Raw genomic sequence first — 22,510 nt, 5'->3', positions numbered from 1 at the left:
AAAATGCTTTTCTCATCTCCCTCACTGCCCATAGTTCAGCCATTTATACGCTCAGCAGCTAGGACTTGGTGATGAGCACCAGACAGACAAGGTTCCTGCTCTGACCAGCCTCAGATGGAAGGAGGGGAGAGGCCTTCCTGCAAAAGTGACGGTGAGGGAAGCAGGCATTTCGGGGAGGGGAACAGACGGAGCACAGACAGCAGGGTGGGAACAAGTCCGTTGTGCGCAGACATGAAGGAGCACATCAGTGCCACCTTGGAAGAGGCGGGCGCAGGGAGACACAGCTGGGGCCAGATGCAGGAGCCGCACCCAAACCAGGACCCGAGTCTGAAAAACTGTAAGTCAGGAGAGAAGGTTTTCCATCTGGAGGAGAGTGATGAGCTAACGCATACTGTCAAATGACTGCTCTGGCTCCTGTGGAAACAGGGCATATTGATGTGCATTGATGTGTGTGGGTGTGAGTGTGTGCGTGTGGAGAGGAGAACTGTGAGAGACAACAGTCTGACGGCTAGTGCTTGGTGTTTTCAGTACTAAAAAATCTACCCAATAGAAGTGAAGATGGCTGCAGAGAGTAGCAGGATGGGGGTGGAGGGGGAAGAGCTCAGGTCTGAACACATCAGCGGGAGTGGGAATCAGTCAGAGCACAGGGCTTCCCAGGTGGTTCGCTGGTGAAGAAGCCGCCAGCCAACATAGGAGATGCAGGTTCAATCCCTGGGGCAGGGACATCCCCTGGACAAGGGCCTGGCAACTCGCTCCAGTACTCCTGCCCGGGAAATCTCATGGACAGAGGAGACTGGAGTGCTTCAGTCCATGGGGTCTCAGAGTTAGACACGACTGAGTGACTAAGCAATGATAAGAATTGGCACACGAGGAGGAGGTGCAGTCTTTGACAGGAAAGGGCCACTTCTAGGAAAGGCAGTTATGACAGTATGGTTTCCAGTGGTCATGTATGGATATGAATGAGAGTTGGACTGTGAAGAAAGCTGAGCAGCCGAAGAATTGATGCTTTTGAACTGTGGTGTTGGAGAAGACTCTTGAGAGTCCCTTGGACTGCAAGGAGATCCAACCGGTCCATCCTAAAGGAGATCAGTCCTGGGTGTTCACTGGAAGGACTGATGCTAAAGCTGAAACTCCAATACTTTGGCCACCTGATGCAAAAAGCTGAATCGCTTGAAAAGACCCTGATGCTGGGAAAGATTGAGGGCAGGAGGAGAAGGGGACGACAGAGGATGAGATGGTTGGATGGCATCACCAACTCAATGGACATGAGTTTGGATAAACTCTGGGAGTTGGTGATGGACAGGGAGGCCTGGTGTGCTGCAGTTCATGGGGTCGCAAAGAGTCGGACACGACTAAGCTACTGAACTGAACTGGACCTACATATCTGAGCTAAAATTATCTTTTCATCTGTTCTAAGAAAATAAAATCAAAGACAGATACTTCTCCTTGGAAACCCAAGGGTCAGAATATATTGTTCCTGGGTCATGCTGCTGTCCTTGGGAGGGGCTTCATGATGTCATCCTTCACCAGTAAGTTCACTTTCCTTATTCACTATATAAAAAGCTCTGCTTCCAGCCTCTGGCCACACCATCTTCTTAAAGGAACAGTCTACAGCCAAACTCTCTAGTGCCAGGGCTGTGTGCAACCAGTCTGCAGATGTGTTTTGCTGAGTAGCACAGGTTTGAAACCTAATTTGAGCTTATTTTAAAGATAGGTAGATGTCTGGGTGGATGACTGGACTGAGGGACTAACTGACTAATGATCTGACAACTCTGGGCTTCCTTCTGACATTATAGCAATCTATCTCCCATTGGGGGAGCCTCCACCCTTTAGACAGGACCTAAGCATCAATTCAGCAAGTTCCCTACCACGCCCTAATGTCAGCATGGCAATAAGGGCAAGCATTGCTCATCATTTTTCATGCTCTGTTGATATCCTCACACTAGAGGAGACATCTCTCTGTGCTAGAGGCTCTGCAAAAAGGGGAGAAAGTAAAGAACTAATGAAACCAAGACAGCTTCATGTTTTAGGAAAAACTGAAGAAAGTTCATTTCATTGTTAAAAATAAATGACAAGGATGCTGATGCCAATCAAAATGTTCTCTAAAAACACAGCTAACATACTGTTTACTCTGTCAGGGGCCATTTTAAGCACTCTACTAACTCATTTAATCCTTACTCCCTGCAGAGAGGAAACTGAGGCATACAGAGATTGAGTCATTTGTTCTAAGTCATGCAGATGATAGTGAGATTGGGATTCAAGTCTAAGCCCTCTCCCTCAAGAGTCTATGCCTTTATACAACACCCAACTCTGCTGGATGGCATCACAGACTCAATGGACATGAGTCTGAGCAAGCTCCAGGAGTCAGTGATGGACAGGGAAGCCTGCTGTGCTGTAGTCCATGGGGTCACAAAGAGCAGACATGACTGAGCAGCTGAATTGACTAACTCTGTCCTATGCCTAATATGTGGAGAAGGAAATGGCATCCGACTCCAGTGTTCTTGCCTGGAGAATCCCAGGGATGGTGGAACCTGATGGGCTGCCTTCTATGGGGTCGCAGAGAGTCAGACCTAGCAGCAGCAGCATGCCTAATATGCAAACGTGTATCTGCCCTTCCATATCCAGCCTCATTTGTTCACTTACATAACTAACCCGCCTGGATCCTATCATTATTCGGGTTTGCAGCATCTTCTCTAGGCAGCCATGTTTGAGCCTAAAGGGCTACAGCTGATTGGGCAAGGGCAAGGCACCTAAAGGCGAATAACTGATGAGTTCAGCAACCTGGACTGGCACAAGTGGAGCTACGGAGTCCAGGATCCTTCTGCCAGGAGCATGACAGAGTCATCAGAGGTGGCAGTGTTGCTGAGTTGCTAAGTTGTGTCTGACTCTATGACCCCATGGACTGCAACGTGCCAGCCTTCCCTGTCTTTCACTATTTCCTGGAATGTGCTCAAACTCATGTCCATCTGAGTTGAGGATGCCATCCAACCATCTCATCCTCTGCTGTCCCCTTCTTCTCTTGCCCTCAATCTTTCCCAGCATCAAGGTCTTTTCCAATGAGTTGGTTCTTCGCATCAGGTGGCTAAAGTGTTGGAGTTTCAGCATCAGTCCTTATAATGAATATTCAGGGTTGATTTTCTATAGGATTGACTGGTTTTATCTCCCTGCAGTTCAAGGAACTCTTAAAAGCATCTTCTCCAGCACGACAATTTAATAGCATCAATTCTTCGGCGCTCAGCTTTCTTTATGGTCCAACTCTCACATCCATACATGAGTACTGGAGAAAGCACTGCTCTGACTATATGGACCTTTGTCAGCAAAGCAGTGTCTCTGCTTTTTAATACTCTGTCGAGGTTTGTCATAGCTTTTCTTCCAAGGAGCATGCGTCTTTAATTTCATGGCTGCAGTCACCATCCACAGTGATTTTGGAGCCCAAGAAAATAAAATCTGTCACTGTTTCCACTTTTCCCCGTTCTATTTGCCATGAAGTGATGGGACCAGATGCCATGATCCTCATTTTTTGAATGCTAAGTTTTTTTTTTTCCATTTATTTTTATTAGTTGGAGGCTAATTACTTTACACCATTACAGTAGTTTTTGTCGTACATTGAAATGAATTAGCCATGGATTTACATGTATTCCCCATCCTGGTCCCCCCTGAATGCTAAGTTTTAAGTCAGCCTTTTCCCTCTCCTCTTTCACCCGCATCAAGAGGCTTTTTAGTTTCTCAGAGGTGAGGAGCCGGTTAACACAGAGGCACAAGCTGAGAAGGTGCCATGTGGCGTGGGAAAAGCGGCCAGTCGAAGTCACGTGTGTGAACGCCAGAAGGAAGCAGAGACTGTGATAGGAAAGGAAGGGGACTAGCAGAAAGGAGAAAACGAGCCAGAAATAGAACAGGACACCAGAGAGAACACACAGGCTGTGAAAGGCGCCCAGATGGGAGAGTCAGCCTTAACCCCCCTCTGGTCCCGCTGGGGCCAGATTCCAGTGAAACTCCTGCGCTGGGATCCCTATGAGCTCGCGGTTTTCCTTCTCTCTCCTGTGAACTCGTACGGAAAGTTCCCCTATGCTCTTGCTAGCCTGAGTACCGCCATGCTCTTTTTAACCTAAATGAACCGAAACAGCACAGAAAATGTGAATTTGGAACCATCTGGGCAAAGCAAGCACTCTTATTCAAAGTAAGCATTTCCTCCTCCTGAACTATACTCACTTATTAATCCTCTACTTACAACATGAGATAATATCTATGAGGGAAAAAAGTGCTATTATTACTTTATGGAAACACAACATTCATTTCTACCAGTAAAATTCAGGGATAAGCTATTTAAACTTCATCTTAACATTCACAATTTCCATTCTACTCTCTACATTCAGGTCAAGTACGGAAATGTTTAGTTAAATATTTACTTGCTGGATGTATTTTTCTCATCATTAAATTGCAGACCAAAACCATAGATGGGTTGATAGCACTGTGATTTACATGATGATCTCTTGTCTCTATCACTACCCAGTGACAGTCTTTTTAAATGACTAATAAAAAACAGCTCACAGAGCCAAATGACTATAGCGTTAGATACAATCACTTCAGCCAGCCTTTTAAGCGATGGAGATTTGTCTTTCTCACTATAAATTTAGTAATGCACTGTGAACAGCAGAGACCAAAACAAAACAATAGAGAAAACCCTGCATTTAAGACTAAATATAGGGCGGCAAATATTTATTTGTTCAGCAAACATTTACCAAATGTTCTCTGTGCCTGGTACTGGAAGAAACTAGGCTGAAATAGTAAGATCTGTGGCGTCCCCTGGAGCCAGTGTCAGTTTAGAAAAAGAGGGAGACCTAGGTGTCTGTGTATGCCAAAGGAGGAGACACAGCACCTAAAAACGGAGTGTTGGGTATCACAGCCCTGGGGCACCAACGCGCTCTGGGAACACAGTGGAGAGAACCAGCTATTCTGCCTGCAGGACGGAGCAGGGCATCAGAGGGGAGGACACACTGGGCTTGGTTCTTTAAGGATAAGCAGAGGTTCACTGGAGGAGAGGGACATGAGTAGGATGGAGAGCAAGGCGGCCTAGGCAGAGAGAACAGTGTGAAAGGTGCCCAAATCTCAAGTTCATGGCACAGGCAGGGTTGGGGCGAGATCACAGACCTCATAAACACACAACAGTAGTAGTAATTCTACGAATCAACAACAGCAGAGATGATGACAAGAGCCAGTATTGGGGGCACTTATTACATGCCACACACTATTCTATGTGCTTTATGGGAATCAACATGTGAAACCCACACCACAGAAAGTGAAACTGTCAGTCGCTCAGTCGTGTCTGATTCTTTGTGACCCCGTGGACTAGAGCACGCCAAGCTCCTCTGTCCATGGAATTCTCCAGGCAGGAATACTGGAGTGGGCTGCCATCCCCTTCTCCAGGGGATCTTTCTGACCCAGGGATTCAACTCGGGTCTACTGCATCGCAGGCAGATGCCTTACTGTCTGAACCACCAGGAAAGCCCCCCAATATGAAACCCACACCATGGAAAGTGTTAGTCGCTCAGTCGTGTCCAACTCTTTGCGACCCCATGGACTGTAACCCACTAGACTCCTCTGTTCATGGAATTCTCCAGGCAGGAATACTGGAGTGGGTTGCAGGCCCTTTCTCAGGGGATCTTCCTCACTCAGGCACTGAACCCAGGTCTCCTTACCATCCTTACCTCCAGGCAGATTCCTTACCATCTGAGCCACAAGGAAAGCCCCAATATGAAACCCACACCACAAGTCAGTAGCAAAACTCAGTGCTTGTCATTTTCATCCCATCAGCAGATGAGGAAACTGAGGCAGACTTCCAGAAGCTGGCCCAGGGTCACTCGGCTGGTATGTGGGGCCGTGGGGTTCAACCCAGGCAGTCCGGCTCTAGGGGGTGTTCCTGAGCAGGAACACTGTGCTGCTTCTCCCCAGGCCTTACTAAGGCGCCTGGGGGAAAGTCTGGGGGGCTCTTAAAGAGGAAACTTCGAAAAGAAGAAAAGTTTTGGAGGCAGGTGAAGGACAGATGGTAAGGGCAGAGACCCAAGGCAGGAAGAATAATTGGGAGGTTAAGGTAATTTAATATCAGGCTCTGAGTTTCACTGTGTAAAACGAGTAACTTAATCCAGTAAGAATAAAACCAAAGTACAAATCCATTCCTAAGACCAAGGCCAGATGCTGGCACTCAGGGAGGCACTGGATCAGTATCATTCTTGTGGTGGTGACTTTGGGAATCAAGGGTGGCCATGGACGGCAATCTGAGAGCCAGCAGAGATGTGGGCCTTGACGCCATCAGTCGTGGCCAAACGCCCCCTGGGAGGGGACCTGACCTGCAGGACAAGGGAAGCCAGAGAGCTGGGGATTTCAATAACCTCCTGATTCCCTGACCTCAGAAAGAGGAAGGGTGATGTGCCTCAGTAATGCCTAAAACAGCCAGTCTGGTGAAGGCAGCTCAACACAATCACACTGAAGTTTAAAGCACATGTATGTTTGACATCTGGATAACTCAGCAGAAAAATTAGCCTTCTAATACAAGATGTTTCTGTTGGATTCTGGAAATTCATTTAAACCATTAGAAACAGAGAATGCATGTGTGTGTTGTTTCTGACTTGTCAAAACAGCAGTCTGTTTTCCAACTGCCTCAAATGAAATTTATTAGTGTGGTTAGTTTTCTAATCTTCTCATTTTAGTTCAGCTCCATCAGCACATGTGGCAATGCTTCCTTGGCAAACTTCACCAGAAGGCTGCTAATGCGAGAAAAGATTTACAGGGTACAATATTAATATAGTATTCTGTCCTCAGATTTCACGGGGTTGAGATATAAATCACACTATCCCCTCAGATCCCCGTCCTTCATGCAACTCGATGAGAAAGAACTGAGCAAAAGATGTGGGAGCTAGGCCCGCACCACGAACCTCAACTGCAGGCTTTACACAGAACCCCCAAAAGGAGGTTTCTGAGAACAGTATGCTGACCAGAGGGCTACTGAGTTGTAGCTTTTACTGAAAAACTTTTTAGAGATATGTAATTCCAGAATCTCAAGGCGAGAAGGGATGATGAGAGAAACTCATTAATAACAGTGGCATGATTAATGCTATTTGTTCCCAATGACTTGGAGCACTGGGGCCTTGGGAGGTTGACAAACCAGGACCAAGGAATCCTAGGTCTGCCCTGCTTTCATGCTGAGTGATCTTGGGGACGCTATCCTTTGAACTCTTAAGTTCCTCATTAGTAAACCAAGGATGCTAATGGCTCACCGATTTACTATGATAATGACAAGAGTCACTGTATATAAACAGCCAGACACTGTTCACAGCCTAGACTGTGTATTCCGAAAAGGTCATGTTTCTCCCTACCTATCTGTTCATGGCACAGTCTTGATTCTCCTCTTGCTTCTAAGAGGCAATTCATCCCGAAGACTGAGGAAAGCATAGGAGCACGGGAATGAGGGGAGTATGACAGGAGTATAATGCTCTTCCCCACGGCTATGCCCCAAGCTTAGGAGCACTGACAGCGTCCAGCAGCCCCACTTACTTTAAGCAAAGGTGAGGAAGCAGGACAGACAGAACGCCACATCTTCAGCTACGTTTTTAGCCAAAACAGAACATCTTAGCTAAGAACTTAAACAGCTCTCAACCTCCAATGATAAGCAACTTTTTACCACGTAATTTCTCCCGAGGTGCAGAGAGCCAGGTGATCAACAGCATGGAGTCCAGAGCCAGGCCGTTGGGTTTGAATTCTGACTCTTGTTCTTTAGGAGCTTTTGAATTCTGACTCTTGTTCTTTAGGAGCTGTGCAGTTGTGATTAAGGTACCCCCACCTCCCTGAACCTCAGTTTCCACATCTGTAGAATGGGCATAAGCACAGTGCCACGCACACAGGGCAGTCCTGAAGATGAAACTACACACAAAACCCTCGCAAGTGTATCAAGCACGTAGTAAGCACTATAGATGTGGGGTTTTTCTGTTGTTGTTCTTCATGCTCATCATTGTCACCATCCTCCCCCTCCTTCAGGGAAACTGGCTCTAAAAGGCCAAGCAGCTTCTCCCCAGTCCCTCACAGCGTGGTGCCTGTGCAGCGGCTGAGCTGAATGTGGCCCCACTCTGCCTCCCTAAACAAGGCTCTCTGCCCTCCAATGCGCAGCTGTTCCCCTGTTCACCCTAGTGGACATACTGCTCCAACTTCCTTCTCTGGTCTACAAAAGCATTTCTTCCAGCCCAGAATGTTCTGCAATGTTTCTCTGAGCTCCAGCTCACACTGGCCTGGCAGACTGCATGGCTGGGCCCTTTCCCCCACACAAGAAGGGTGGCTATGCAGCAGGGAGGGAGGGGAGACCCACGTCTGCCTCTCAAATGGGAGAAGGCACTGGCTGGCAGAGGCGGACTGCAGGTCACGAGCTGGTGAACAAGTAGGAGTCGGGGCCCGGCTGGGGAACGAGGCTCAGAGAAAGCAGTGGGTCGGGGGCTGGACTGGCAGTCCAAGAACCACTATAACCATCCCAACAGACCACTGTGGACAAGACACGGAGGAGCAGAGATGATGCAGGGCCATGATAAGGAAGAAATCTCATCACATCACTTCTGTATCAGCTTGGACAAAAAACAAGTTCCAAAGTGACCGGCCCAACCTGGAGAGAGGTAGCTTAGCGCACCTAAGGTGGGGAGGAAGGCAGGCAGGGCAGAGACAGGCTGCAGGGCTGGTAGACGATGCTAATGCACAAAATACTCCTAGTGCTGTGGCCGGAGCCACAGCCAGTGCCCTTCTGTTATCTAGTTTCAACCCCGAGGCGACCCCTCCGAGGTTAAATTCTTGGCCTCCTGACCTCTCCACGGAGGTCCCTCTACTTGCTCCCATCCTCCCAGAGAGCCTGCCTTGCTTTCAGCATCAGATTAACCTTTATTCTGGAGCTATCAGCGCCCTGTGCACCCTGCCACACGGCTTTTATTCCTGCTCCTATTTCCATGGCCTTCTCTCTTCACTTGTTCAAGCTTTCTTCCCTCCTCCCTTCCCCTGTGTCTGTCTGTTTTTGATTCATACAGCCCTCAGGCATGAGGCACCCCCCCACCCCCACCAACTACACTATCCCCTTTCATGGCCGTTCTTGTAATCCAGTTTTCCACCGGCTCTCAGGGTGTCACCCCAAGGTAAGTGTATGGTGGAGCAGGGGGCATGGCAGATATTAAGATTTAAATGCTTGCTTATCTGGGTTAGATGCTTTTGTTGACAATGTCAAGAATCATCTGCTATTTTAGCTATGGCTCGGGATGGCTTCGGGAGACTGAGTGTTGAAGCATAGGTCTAGAAAAACCCTGGTTCCTGTGAGTCCTCCTTGGGAACTTGCTAGAAGATCATTGGGAAGAAGAACCGTACCTCTCCTCCTCGAGTTTTTCACTCTGGTATATGGCAACTTTCGGGGTCCTGGTTAACTTTTCTTCTATCTAAACTTTCTGGGTGCTGAGATTTTGTCTATTGCCCTTGTTTCAGCCTCAGCAATGGCAATGAAAAGTGAAAATGCGAGTTGCTCAGTCGTGTCCGACTCTTATCGACCCCATGGACTGTAGCCACCAGGCTCCTCTGTCCATGGAATTCTTCAGGCAAGAGTACTGGAGTGAGTTGCCATTCCCTTCTCCAGGAGCTCTGTCCAACCCAAGGATGGAACCTGGGTTTCCCGCATTGCAGGCAGATTCTTCACCATCTGAGCCACCAGGGAAGCCCTAGCAACGGCAGCAGCTAGTTATAAACGATCATCCTTGAGGCCTGGAACTGATCTGTCTGCTAATTAATCTTCTCTTCTCCAGGCTCTGCCTAGTTTCCTCTTTTCCAGTTTTCTAAGCTCCTCGCTGTTCTCCATCAGGCCCTCTTCAGCCTCTGATGATGCTCCCGTCCACCCCAGTTGCGAGTCGCCATCACCTCAGTCTCCCCTTTTAAAGCTCTGTGCTCACAGTAGATTTCTGGAGATTTGATTACCCAGCTCAGGAACCGTCCAGGTTTTCTGTTCATTTTTGTTTGATTTCCTACAACCAAATATCTGCTTTTTGATCTAGTCACAACTTATCACCCTAAACGAAAATGTGCAGAAATTGGCCAAGAAAATGAGGAGCACAACAAACCATTTTGCATTCATGAGAAACGTTGGTGGACACGGACGGACACTATGACTCAGGGCAGGGCACAGATTTGCTGTGGTTTGTGCCAAGATGCCTGCCTTCTTGTAGGACCTCCAATTGCTTTATTTTGGCGATAGGATTTTTGGACTTATTTTTATCCACAAGGATTATAGAAGGGATCTCACTGTGGATCCACATAGTTTGGAGCCTCCCTCTATAGAACCACGAGCCACACCCCAGGAGATCTAGCTTAAACTAGCTGTCCAACAACACCTCCTTCTAGAATGCAAACATATCAAAAACTTCCTGAGATATCACCATAACATCCTCTAGATGTCACCTTGAGAACATTCCAGGATGGAAGATGACTGCTTTTGCAGCACACAGACAACCTGAAATAGATACATTTAAAACTCTGCAAGCCTGGTCCATGGACTGATTAAAAAACATCTTTTTTTTCCCCCTTGCTAATTGCCTCAAAGACTAAATAGCACTCCAAATTAAGTTTAAATCATAAAATTATCTAATTTCCCTTTCTGGCAGATTTTCCTCTTTCTCCCCACAAAAGCAGAAGTAAAAACTAAAACCTTAGAAGTATTTTACCTGAATCCATCCTTTTCCCCATGGTCTTCCCTCCCCAAAACATTTTTCAATTTCCAAGGGTACTCATCTCATTACTTGAAGCATCTGAGGGAGGAGAGTGTAGCAAAAATTTTAAGGCAGAAATTAGTTATCCCTGGAACGTTAAGAGCATTTAATTATGGATGATTACCCAATCAATCGTTTCTCTTTAATAAGCCAAGTCTACAGCCGGCCAACAATTGATTCATCTGGTCATGCAGTTCATTCAAATCAAATGAGCTGTCAGGTAATTCATTAAGGATTTTAAACACCTCGGTGCATTAAATCAATCTGGAGACTGGGGAGGAAATGGAGGAAGACTTTTACAAGTGACTTCAGGGAGATTTGGATTATCTTGGGTGTTATTTCCTGTGATACAAATACACTTCGCCTAGGGGGCCTGAGTTTCAAAAAATACAGACCTAGAAAAATCAATTAATTTTCCTGTAAAGAAAAGTAAAGTAGTCTGTATTACAGAGAATAGTTGCAGGGTCAGTCTCATAGGATTTCTAAGGGAATCTTTTCTAACCACCAAACTTACCCCCAAAGTTAAGAGGCTCTGATGGACAAAGAAGCTGGGAGCTGCACAGAAATATGGGGAGAGGACCTCATCAACTCACAAAACTAGAAGCCCTTGGACTCAGCATCAAAGGAAGACAACAGGGACAGTCCCCAGAGCTGTGTTATCTGTAGCCTCCCCGATTATGATCAGATAACTTCCAGGACCGTGAGCGGCGCTGGCAACTGCCAGAGAAAGGACAGAGGAAAACAACTCGTGCTGAAAGTGTTCTTTAAAACTAACAATCACTCGTGGAGTTCCCTGAGAACTACTTCTAAATACAAAACAGCTCCCTTTAGAATGCTGTGTTCTCACTGTAAGAAGGAAAAAGACAGAGATGCTATATACTTTTCCTCCAAATATACACAAAGATAATTTTAAAATAGGGGAGAGAACTTAATTATGCAATATCCCCAAATTATACTCCTCAGGAAATATTAGCAATTATATATGTTCTGATGCAGAAAAATTACATGTTAAGCAAAATTCCATAATAGGAAAAAATAGGCTCAATATTTTGAAACACGTTTATAAATTAGAGATGTACTCTGCCATCTTTTCAAATATTGCTAGGTAGGGTGTGCACAGCAGCATTTCCAAATTCTCAAAATTAAAATTTAACTGTTTTCCCCTGGAATATTAAAATTTGAAACAATAAAGTTACATTGAATAAGAAATTTATAGTCAAGGGATCACATGTGGGTGTTTTATAGCTTGATTTTGTATACAAAAGTTAGAATATTGATTCTCAGGAATAGTTGGGGGTTTCTATTATCATTTTTTTGCTGGTAATGACAGCTTCCCATTTTCCTCTGATCCCTCTCTTATCCAATGATAAGCATTTACAAATATGCAGTTACATATAATTATTAATCAATGATCATGTGCAAGGCACAAAACGGAATTAGTCCCCAGCCAATCAAGAATAGGAATAATTCATTTATGAAGATTATAAACACTTTTTCAAAAAAGTACGCTGCCAATCACCTCTTTGCTCTCAAGATCCAAATCACAAAACAGAAACTAAAAAAGTTTTACAGTACATCTTTTGTTCTAAAATTATCAGCCAGAAGAGATAAGAAGTCAGGGAGAAATGAACGTCTGGTGACTCCCAGCACTCCTCATCTCATATTCACACTCTACTCATCACTTCTGACAAGAGAACCCCTGGGGACCAGGCACCCCACACAGGTCAGATATATGGCGCTTTCCAAACCGGGAGAACCATGAGGAGTCGCCTCTTTGGTGTTCAAAGGGAGTCTCCATGTCTGTCTAGTAGGCGGACACACCCCCCCTTCCCTGAGGAGTTAAAACCAGTTCCTCCGGTCTCTCTGATATAACTGAAACAGCATGAGGTTTATGGGATGGCCCAGAGCAGCTCAGAATTCAGGTACACTTCAAGCTGTTTTGTCCATGGGGTCAAAAGGACAGGTCAAGGAAGGAATTCCAGGTGCTACTAAGAATCAAGAGCTACCAGGTGTGGTCAAAGAGGAAAGAGAAGGGACTCAAAATTCAAACGAACCAGTTCAAGACATGAAGGGCAATAACAGTACAGAAATTATTTTCTCACAATTCTAAGGCACCCTTGACGTTTAACCCAATATCAAGGGAAGCCCACAAACTAGCGTTGTCCAGCCTGAGGTTCAAAACTGTCCCTGCAGAAAACAACCCACACGAACAGGTAAGGGGGTCACCTTTGCTTGAATCACTGCAAAGCAGGAACTGTGACATTAACCTTGTACTACTTGGGGGGACTTTTCATTTGCAAGGCTTGTTGTCACTATGAAGGAGAAGTATTTCAGATGGAAGGCGGTGACCCTGCAGGGGTCATCATCAATCACCTGGGGTCAAAGACCTTCCCAATTGTGAGAAGAGGCAGGGGGTGAGGGAAAGAGGGCAGAGAAAGATCAAAAGGCCTTTGATGGAGGTTATCTACCTGCACCAAAGAACCTGCAAATCGGAGCTTCTCTGGAGTTTGAAAGCCCCTCATTTCTAAGGTGAGAGATTTTAAGAGGGTTCTTTGTTTTTTTTTTTTTTTTTTAAACTTGGGTGCTTAAGAAGAAGACTGAAGTCAGCAGATGGCAGGAGAGCCTAGTGGCATAGCCTTACATATCTGCCAGTTTCTGGGTCTGTCTCTAAAAGCATTAAATGCCATTTTCTTCTTCAAGAGCAAGCACTGGTTGGGTAAGGGAGGGACCCCCTCCCGCCACGGGCATCTGCCAAAGGGCAACGTGGCTCAGCTGGAACTGTCTCACAATACCGGATTTTAGCGGAGGCAAATACCTTCACCTCTTTTCTCTTTACGCGAAGCAGTCACAGAGGGAGGGGCTGGGACGCTAAGTCATGGCTTTTAGGCCAGTGGCCAAGCAGTCAGTGTTTGTGGGATCCTTTGAGATGACCCTTTGTGATGACATACTTCTTGTTACTTTTCTTGTTGCTTAAATGAGCCTTAGATGATGAAAGGAACAGCTGGATAGAGGAGGAGTACCCGGCTAGAGTGGTATGTGAATCAACTCCACTGGGTACAGACTCTGAGGAAGGGAAAGGGGCAGCTTTAACTCAGAAAAAGACAGTGAATGGTGGTCCAGTGGTCCCAGCGCAGGGGGTCCCCGTTGGATCCCTGGTCAGGGAACTAGACCCCACATGCCACAATTAAGACCAGGTGCAGCCAAGTGAATAAATAAATATTTGAGGTGGCAAGGTGGTGCTTCCCAGGTGGCACTAGGGGTAAAGAACCTGCCTGCTGAAGCAGGAGACAAAAAAGACGCAGGTTTGATCCCTGAGTTGGGAAGTTCCCGTGGAGAAGGACATGACAACCCATTCCAATATTCTTGTTTGGAGAACCCCATGGACATAGGAGCCTGGTAGGCTACAGTCCATGGGGTCAAAAAGAGCAGGACACATGACCGAAGTGATTGAGCACACACACACTGAGAGTCCAGTGGTTAAAAACCCACCTTCCAGGGAGGGGATGAGGGTTCAATCCCTGGTCAGGGAACTAAGATCCTACATGCTTCAGGGCAACTAAGCCTGAATGCTACAACTAGAGAGCCTACACTCTATAATGAAAAAATTTTAATTTCAAAATTAAAAAAAAAAAGACAGTGAAGGAAGGAGGGCTGCACCGAACCCCTGGTTAGAAGCTTGATGGACGATTTTGTGGAATATTCAAGGAGAATCATTATCCCAAGTAAGCTCTGCCCTACCCCCCAGCTGCTTTTCCCTGTTAACTGGTGGGTAGAGTTATTTCAAGAACACAAACAATACGAGTCTTTTAAAAACTTACTGGACATGTTTATAAAAATAATTATTTTTAAGAAACAAAACATACTGCCGAGCAATATAAATGGTTTTCAGATTACAGGCTGTTTTGATTCGCCATGCCCTAGAGCCTCCAGCCTACACCCATCAGCATGGATAATTGAGAATCTGCTGTATTTCCATTTTAACACAGTCTAATATATTTCAGGCATTCAGATGGAAAAACCAAACCTCCGACTACTATTTTGCCTTTCATGAATTTAGCACATGGCACTGACCTCTATACAGTCCAAAGAAGCCTTCATAGCGCAGTACTTTCTTGAAACAGTCAAAGCTGTTTTTATACATAAGTTCTCCTACGAAAGAACCGGTCGATCGTTGGTTCTGCATTCGAGTTTTTACCAGATCGATAGGGTACACCGCAGTGGCTCCGACAGCTACAATCAAATAATACCAATAATTCAGAAGAAATCAAGGTCACAGGAAAGGGGGAGGTAGTTAAAGTCAAAGATACGATTGATGAAATAAAGAAATTGTGCACATGCAAATTTTAAAATGAACTTTCTACACCCTTAATAAACAACAGTGGCTTTCACTCAAGGGTCTCCTGATAAAAGGATATCACTGAGTTCAAATTTTAAAAAGCAGATCACTACAGCCTACCTCATTATTAACCAATATCTAGAAGCCCATCTGCAGATAGATGTGAGAAAAAAGTTACTTCTAAGTTACTGATCAAATGCAGGTACAAAGAAAAGTTTCCCTTTGCTGTTATCCCATCACATAGATAGAGATTTGGTAACTAGCTTGGGAAAAGACCAGAGAAGGTTTTGTTCTTCGATATTTCAAAGTGGAAAAAATCAGAGGAAAAAGAGGAATAATAACAATGAACAATTTGCACTCATCCATGACTCACCTCCAGCAATGGAACCGAGACCAAACCTGTAGGCTGACTCTGCAATTTGCAGGAGAACTGGTCGAGATGAATCCACTGATGCCTTCTTCTTTGCATACACGGGAGTTGCAGAGTGGAAAGACAGGAGACGGAAAGGAAATCAAAACAAAAATGAGCATGTTATTTTATTTTTAAATTACAACTGCCTTCTTAAACTCATGATACAGCTAAAATGTCAAAGAGGAAGAAGGTATGGTTAGATTTTTGTAAATTCTTATTAATAAAAAGTAATTACTGCCATCAGTTTTTAAAGTCAAGTTTAAATATAATGAAAGACATTACTGTGTCCCCCCAAATGTTATGAATATGAACTCATCTTCAAATGTTCAGTTCTCATTAGTGAGCAAAGAGATATAATTTAAAAACATTAATGAAACATCATTCTTCAACAAATTGTCAAACTGGTAGGTTTGGGGAGTTCTGTCTGTTTTTAATGGCCATGCCCAACCTAGCAGAAGATGACAAAAGACCGGGCTTCTCAAATCTGCCATTGAATCAAGTATAAACTGCAGGGAAATTTGGCAACACACACTCAACGCTTGAAATGTACAAATGCTTAAAATGACCCTGCAGTTCTACTTCTAAAAAGTTAGGCTAGAAAATAATCATCTATATAAACAAGGATCAAGCTACAATAATAATAAAAAGCAGTACTGTTAAAAAAAAAAAAAAGCAGTACCATTTTAAGAGCAAAGCCTCCGAGAATACCCAAAGGTCCAATAACGGAGGACTGGTTAAAAATAATGCTCTAGCTCTAAAACAAAATTGCATGCCATTAAAAAACAATATTGTGAAAAATATTTGATGTTCAGAAAAAGTGTGCATACAGTATTATAAAGAAAAAATAGGCTAAAAACAATATGGTGTGTAGACAGGTATTATTATGTTTCTCTTTACCTTTTAAACTGTTCTGAAATGTTTCATAATTATGTTTTAAAACCAGTGTTACAGACTGTGTGTGAATATGCTGTGTTTCTTACTAAAATTACTTTGGTATGTATATGCATATAAAAATAACACTAGTGTTTTGGCTATCACATCACCCAGAGATGCTCAACTGTTTATAGCGGCTACAACTAAGTGGTTATATTACAGGTGATTTGATATTTTCTCTTTTTTGTCCATCTTTTCTAAATTTATACTTCAGGCTAGTCATTCTGTTATTACCATTGTTGTTCTTTTGACCTACTATGGTGTTTTTGATGCCAGAACATTTCAGAGTATTTCACTCCTCTGTCTACATAAATAAAACAGTAATTTTATGTCACACAGAGCTGTCACATGAGGGTGGCATATAGTTAGTGCTTAATAAATACCTGTTGAGTGAATAAATACATTCAATAAAATTTGTTTTTCATAAGCCATGATAATTAAGATTGGTGAACAATGAAAATAATTACCCACCCCAACTATCAACTCACTGAATTTTAGTTGCTGTCAGTGTAGCATAACTCTAATACAATGAGATAATTTGGAATCTCCTTCAAAGTGAACTGAAAATAGCTTTATGCAGAAATATGTATTTTTAAGAAAGCAAAACATTTCTCTGCAAATTCCATGGGGTGCTTCCAAGGGTATCCCCATATAGATGGATGATTTCCATCTATATCTATTATGCATAGCAACTTCATTTTGACAGATGCATCCGTAAGAAAGGCACTGTTTTATGTACACAATATATAAACTGGCAATATGAAAAAAGTTTCTGGCATCAAAACGATGAGTGAAAATACCTTGAAAATAATGGGTTGACGGGGAGGTACCTACCACTATCACTAATTCATCTAAAGACAAAATCCCAGACTTTCATTTAACTTCTCTGAAGCTAGAAACGTGGCATCCTCACAAAAGGAATACTAGAAAGATTCCTCCTCCCACACTCTTCTCTCTTGAGAAGAGCTAGCCCCCTAGCCTGGCAGGCGGGTAACCTCTGTTGCTTGAGTCTGCCAGCATTGTCAGGCCCACCAGGGTTCACATAAGTAAAGAATGTTCCAGGCAAGGCCCCAGTGAATTGCTCTGAGCCTCCAAGCAGCAGCCAATCATTTCCTGCTGTAAACCTCATCAATCCCATCCAACCCTTTCAGGGACAGGATCAATAAGCACCCACCATCAGAAACTTGCTGAAGCCGCAGAGGGCAGAGAGGAGAAATTGTGGGATACCACTGTCACAGGAGAACAGGAGGAATCTTTTTAAAAAATTCTCCGCTTTTTCTTAATCCCCCAATTTCTACAGGAGCTAGTAGCACGGAGGCAGAGAGAAGCATCTGGTAAGTGGTGTTTAAACCCAAAGGGAGGGGAGAGCGGGGCTGTGTCCCCCCTCCATGCGACTCCACACTCCTCTCGCTTGCACGCGCGGAAATCGGCTTCCTGCTTTAATAGCGGCCAGCTGGTTTTCCAGAGGTGCCGAGCGAGGGTCTGCGGCGCGCACGCCCACCGCGCGGCACACACAAGCCGCCGCCGCCCTCGGGTGGGAGAGCGCTGAGAGGAGGGCGTCCTGGCTCCGGGCCTGCCCGTCCTGAAAAGGCAGCCCGCATCAGCCCATTGTGGTCACACTGGCGTCTCTGCACAGACCCGGAGCTCCCAGCCAAAAACTGGGAAGTCTCACAGGATTCGGAGATGGCTTTGCCTTAAAGGAGGTACTTTTCTGAAACGACGACGCGCGTCTGGGAGGGGATTTGTTTTACAAACATCGCGGAAGCACAGCAGACACTCCGAAGGCGCTGTTTCTCTAATCCCGATCTCTAGAAAGGCGAGCAAGAGTTAAGTGCGAGGAGGTCCCTGTCTTAGGTTTCTGACTCCCACAACTTCAAGAGATTGGTTTCTGTTAACCATAAAATAAAATTTAGCATTCCTCAAATTGTTTCCACATAACTTATGAATCCTTTCACCAAGAAAATAGGTCTAAAAGCCTTCAAACTATGACTCCAGACTAAACAAAATTATCTCATTTTGATATTCTGAAAGACGGCAGGCATGGCAGTCAGTCCTCCGCGAGGCAGAGCCGGTCCTCACCTCTCGACGGGATGCTGGGACGAGACACCCAGAGGGGGCTGGGGCCCCGGCTCTGCCAGCCTGAGGCCAGGGAAGTTTTCTTCCTCCTCTTTGGGGAGGGTGAGGCTTCCCATGCAGCTAAGAAATCAGCCCATCTTCCGCAGAAGAGACCAAATGCCAGTTATCTGTTACTCAGGACATTTCTAAGTAAGTACTCTTTCCAGCCTTTTGAAATGGTCTGGGTTTTTTTTTTTTTTTTTTTTTTTTTTTTTTTTGGTGCAAAACAGAGAAACAGTTGGTCAGGAGCCAGTGCCAAAAAAGGCAACTGCAAGTGAAAAGGGGTTGTGGGACCTTATCAAGGAAACGCCAGGAAGCATGTGTGATCCTTCTGCCCACCTGCCTCTGGGCTTCAGCCAAGTTGAAGGGCAGAGTCCCCTCCTCCAGAGGAGCAATCCGTTCAATGTCGGCCAAGGTCATGCGTCTAGAAAGAAAGGCAAACGTAAACAACAACAAAATACAAATTAAAATTGAAGGTATGGAATTTTAAAATGTTCCTTTTCTCCTTTCCCACATTTCAGAGTCATCTTTAATTTGGTTTCTTTTTCTCCAGGTTTGCTGCCCTCCTCCTCCTCCCACCTCCTAACCTCCCTTTATTAAGCTAATTAAAAGAAAAAAAGGCCAACTTACCCCCGTGGCTCATATAAATCTGCTAACTGAAACAAGATGTCAACTTCCATGGGTGTAACCTGACCAAATTTCTGAGCTGCCAGAACAAACTCCTCTGTATGGAAAAAGAGTTAAAAGGGAAAGATTCAAGAAGGAATAGCCACTAAATGCAGCATTAACTCAAGGCACTGGAATGAGCGAACATCACCAAACTTTATTATTAACAGTCACAGAATTCAAGTCAATCCAAATAGGGTAAGAATTTTTGCAGTTCTTTCATTCATCTGGAAAGAGTGTGCATAATGCTTGCTCTAATAGTGACTTTAAAAGGTTGGTGTCACCTGAAGGCTTTGAATAAATGACACAGGAAGCCATTCAAATTGTAAGTCAGGGAAAACCAGGAAGGAGATATGAAACTACATACACAGAGGTCCCAGGAGACAATATTAATGAAGCTGTGGAATTCCAAAGGGAATTCTTGTTTAAAAAAAAAAAATCCCATTAAAATGCTGATATCTTGATCAAAGATTATCTATCAATACACACTGTCAGCAGTATAGTTTAAGAATTCCTTGTGTACTTTCGAAGGTCATTTTAGAGGATGTCAGTTTAGTTTAGGTTTTAGTAAGATTTGAAAATATTTAAGGAACTTCGGGGGCTTCCCAGATGGCACCAGTTATAAACAACCCGCTTACCAATGCAGGCAGATGTTAAGACACATGGGTTCGATCCCTGGGTAGGAAGGATCCCCTGGAGGAGGAAATGGCAACCCACTCCAGTATTCCTGCCTGGAGAATCCCATGAACAGAGGAGCCTGGTGGGCTACGGCTCATAGCATTACAGAGTGGGACACGAATGGAGAGGCTCAGCACACATGCAAGGAACTTCACATGGGTCCCTCATTCAGAGAAGGCCTTGGGTTTATTTAAAATGTGCTGAAGATTGTTTCATTTGTTTCAAAGGGTGGAGGACACACAAGTACCAAATGGTTATTATGTGTCAATGAGATAGAAAACCATGGATGGAAAACTCTGTAACATTAACTTTTGGTTGTCTTCTTCCCTCTAATAATACTTCACCCATATACGTGCAGGCAAGAATTCAGGTTTAGTCGCACTCACCCTGAGTCACCTCTACATCTTTCCTGTTGCCAGCCAGAGTGCTATAGATCTTTCTAATGAGTTCCATGTTGTTTAGGAGCGAATTAAATCCATTAAAATAGGAGAAACTAACTTGATGGGACGTGGCACCTCCAGCAGCCTCAAATAAGTTGAAAATAAGGGGGGGGGGGAGAAAAATAAACAAAGGATTTATAGAATGAAGAAGATTCAGAAGTACGTATATCAAATGCTAGTTTTGGAAGTAATCAAAAAAGCATGCATAACAAAAAGTGGCCAGAAGTATTTTTCTTTCACATTAAAAGAAAAAAAAAAAAAAAAAACAGCTATAAATGATTTTTAGAAGTAACTGCAACTAATCATGACCAGAACTTGTACTCTCCACACACAGGTCCTAGAAACTAAATAAATACACATGTAGGATTATAACAACAGGACCAGTAGTAATTTACAGAGTTCAAATTTCCATTGGAAATGTTTTATAAGTTTGTTTATTTCATCTAATGAGCAATTCTTAAAAGCTTAGACATGCAAAACTGTGTTATACACATGCCCACATGTGTATACTTATACATGCAAAACTATTATACCAACACAACATGCTATGAGAAGTGGTTAATCTAACATTAATATCATGATTTGTCATGTTACTTATAAGTAGTAATAAATAATCATTTAAGTACATACTTTGTATTGGTAGGATTTCCAGTAAACAAGTACATTATGATAAAATTATGAGATGTCATATGCTTTGATGGGGGTTAAGACTGGCCAGAACTCTTGATAATCAGCATTTGTAAGAAACCTTATTTCTTCACAGGGATAAGGGAAACAGACAGCATGTCCATTATAAATGGAACTTCAGTTTGGGGTTTCAAATTCTATCCTTCCCTAACAAGGCAAAATATTTTTATTAGGAAAGCACTTCTTTATAAGGTAACAACCACATAAATCTTCACTTCATAAACGTTCGAAATAGCTGACATGAGAGTTTAGACTGGGCTAGGGAAGGGAAGGACCAAGAAAAGGAGCTGCTGGAATGCCAGAGTGGGAAAGCCTTATTAGAACATCAGTATCTTCAAAAAGAGGGACCAGTGAAAATAAAGAGGAAAAATGAGAAACTACTCTGAGTTCTCACTTAAGGTAAGCATTACGGGAAACTCAGATGATGGTGAAACACTCAAAAAGTCCTCTCCCTGGGATTAACACAACAAGAGTTACCATTGCATACAGGTCCCAAATCTAGGGGATCATCACAATTATCCAAGAAGCTTTGGAAATTAGATACTAGGACTTCCCTGGTGGTCCGGTGGTTAAGAATCTGCCTGCCAATGCAGGCGCCACAGGTTCAGTCTCTGGTCCAGGAAGATCCCACGTGCCATGGGGCAGCTAAGCCCATGTGCCCCAACTACTGAGCTCAAGTGCCCACAGCCTGTGCTCCACACGAGAAGCACCACAATGAGCAGTCTGCGCCGCAGCCAGGGAGGAGCCCCGCTTGCACCAACTAGAGAGAACTCAGGCATAGCAACGAAGACCCAGCGCAGTCAACAATGAGCAAATAAATGACGTTTAAAAATGTGAAAGAAATCAGATCACCACTGTGGATGGTGGATCAGCAGGCCTAGAAAAGACCTCGGAATATGCATTTTTAATAACAATCCCTGATGAGCCTGAAGCTCCGTGACCAAGGCTTGGGAACCACCGCCCCGGTATGGTCCAGGATACCCTCAGGGCTGGTGAGGGAGAAGAGGGGCTGGACACAGCAGAGACCTGCCCACCATAAGGGCCACCGTTGCCTCAACACACAGGTCACATGAATGACTGAATCCAAGGCTTAGAGGTGCTGTTCTGCCGACTCCTCAAATATATCTGTGTGCACTTTTTTGATTTTAAATACTTTTCCTTGGAGAACTTGTAAAAGTGAAGACAAGCATTTGACATATCTCAAAATATAAAGCAAACTAAAATGCAATTATATGCTGTTTTTCCTTTTTAAAAAAAAAGCCTAGTTAATACATTTCTTTAAGATATTCCATACTATCCAGGTAACAAATTAAGATACCCATTAACACTGACAAAGCACTTTCTGTAACTTTGGTAATGGATGCAATACCACTGAGCAAAGAAGAAAATGTCAGTGCTTAAACAGAAAAAAAACTTCTTACAGTTCCTTATCCACTGAGCTTAAGCCAGATAGAATAAATTATTTCATTAGGGC

At 44.2% G+C, this 22,510-nt stretch overlaps 1 protein-coding gene across 3 annotated transcripts in view; it reads right to left on the bottom strand.

The window, feature by feature from the left end:
* Nucleotides 1–22,510, bottom strand: part of SLC25A13 (solute carrier family 25 member 13) — a 226,378-nt gene that overhangs the window by 69,730 nt on the left and 134,138 nt on the right. For 2 of the 3 annotated variants that reach the window (XM_020869840.2, XM_070471251.1), the window contains exons 7-11: nt 20,296–20,434; nt 19,196–19,289; nt 18,905–18,989; nt 15,479–15,566; nt 14,841–14,999 (exon numbers count right to left, since the gene is read on the bottom strand). In XM_020869840.2, coding sequence (XP_020725499.2) covers nt 14,841–14,999; nt 15,479–15,566; nt 18,905–18,989; nt 19,196–19,289; nt 20,296–20,434 — 565 coding nt within the window. The remainder of the gene's footprint in view (nt 1–14,840; nt 15,000–15,478; nt 15,567–18,904; nt 18,990–19,195; nt 19,290–20,295; nt 20,435–22,510) is intronic. The other variant, XM_070471249.1, reaches the window with a different exon arrangement.

This window comes from Odocoileus virginianus, chromosome 1, assembly GCF_023699985.2.
Source record: "Odocoileus virginianus isolate 20LAN1187 ecotype Illinois chromosome 1, Ovbor_1.2, whole genome shotgun sequence".
NCBI classification, from domain to species: Eukaryota; Metazoa; Chordata; class Mammalia; order Artiodactyla; family Cervidae; genus Odocoileus; species Odocoileus virginianus.
Note: the sequence above shows the minus strand (reverse complement) of the source record. Positions and strands in the feature narration are given on the sequence as shown.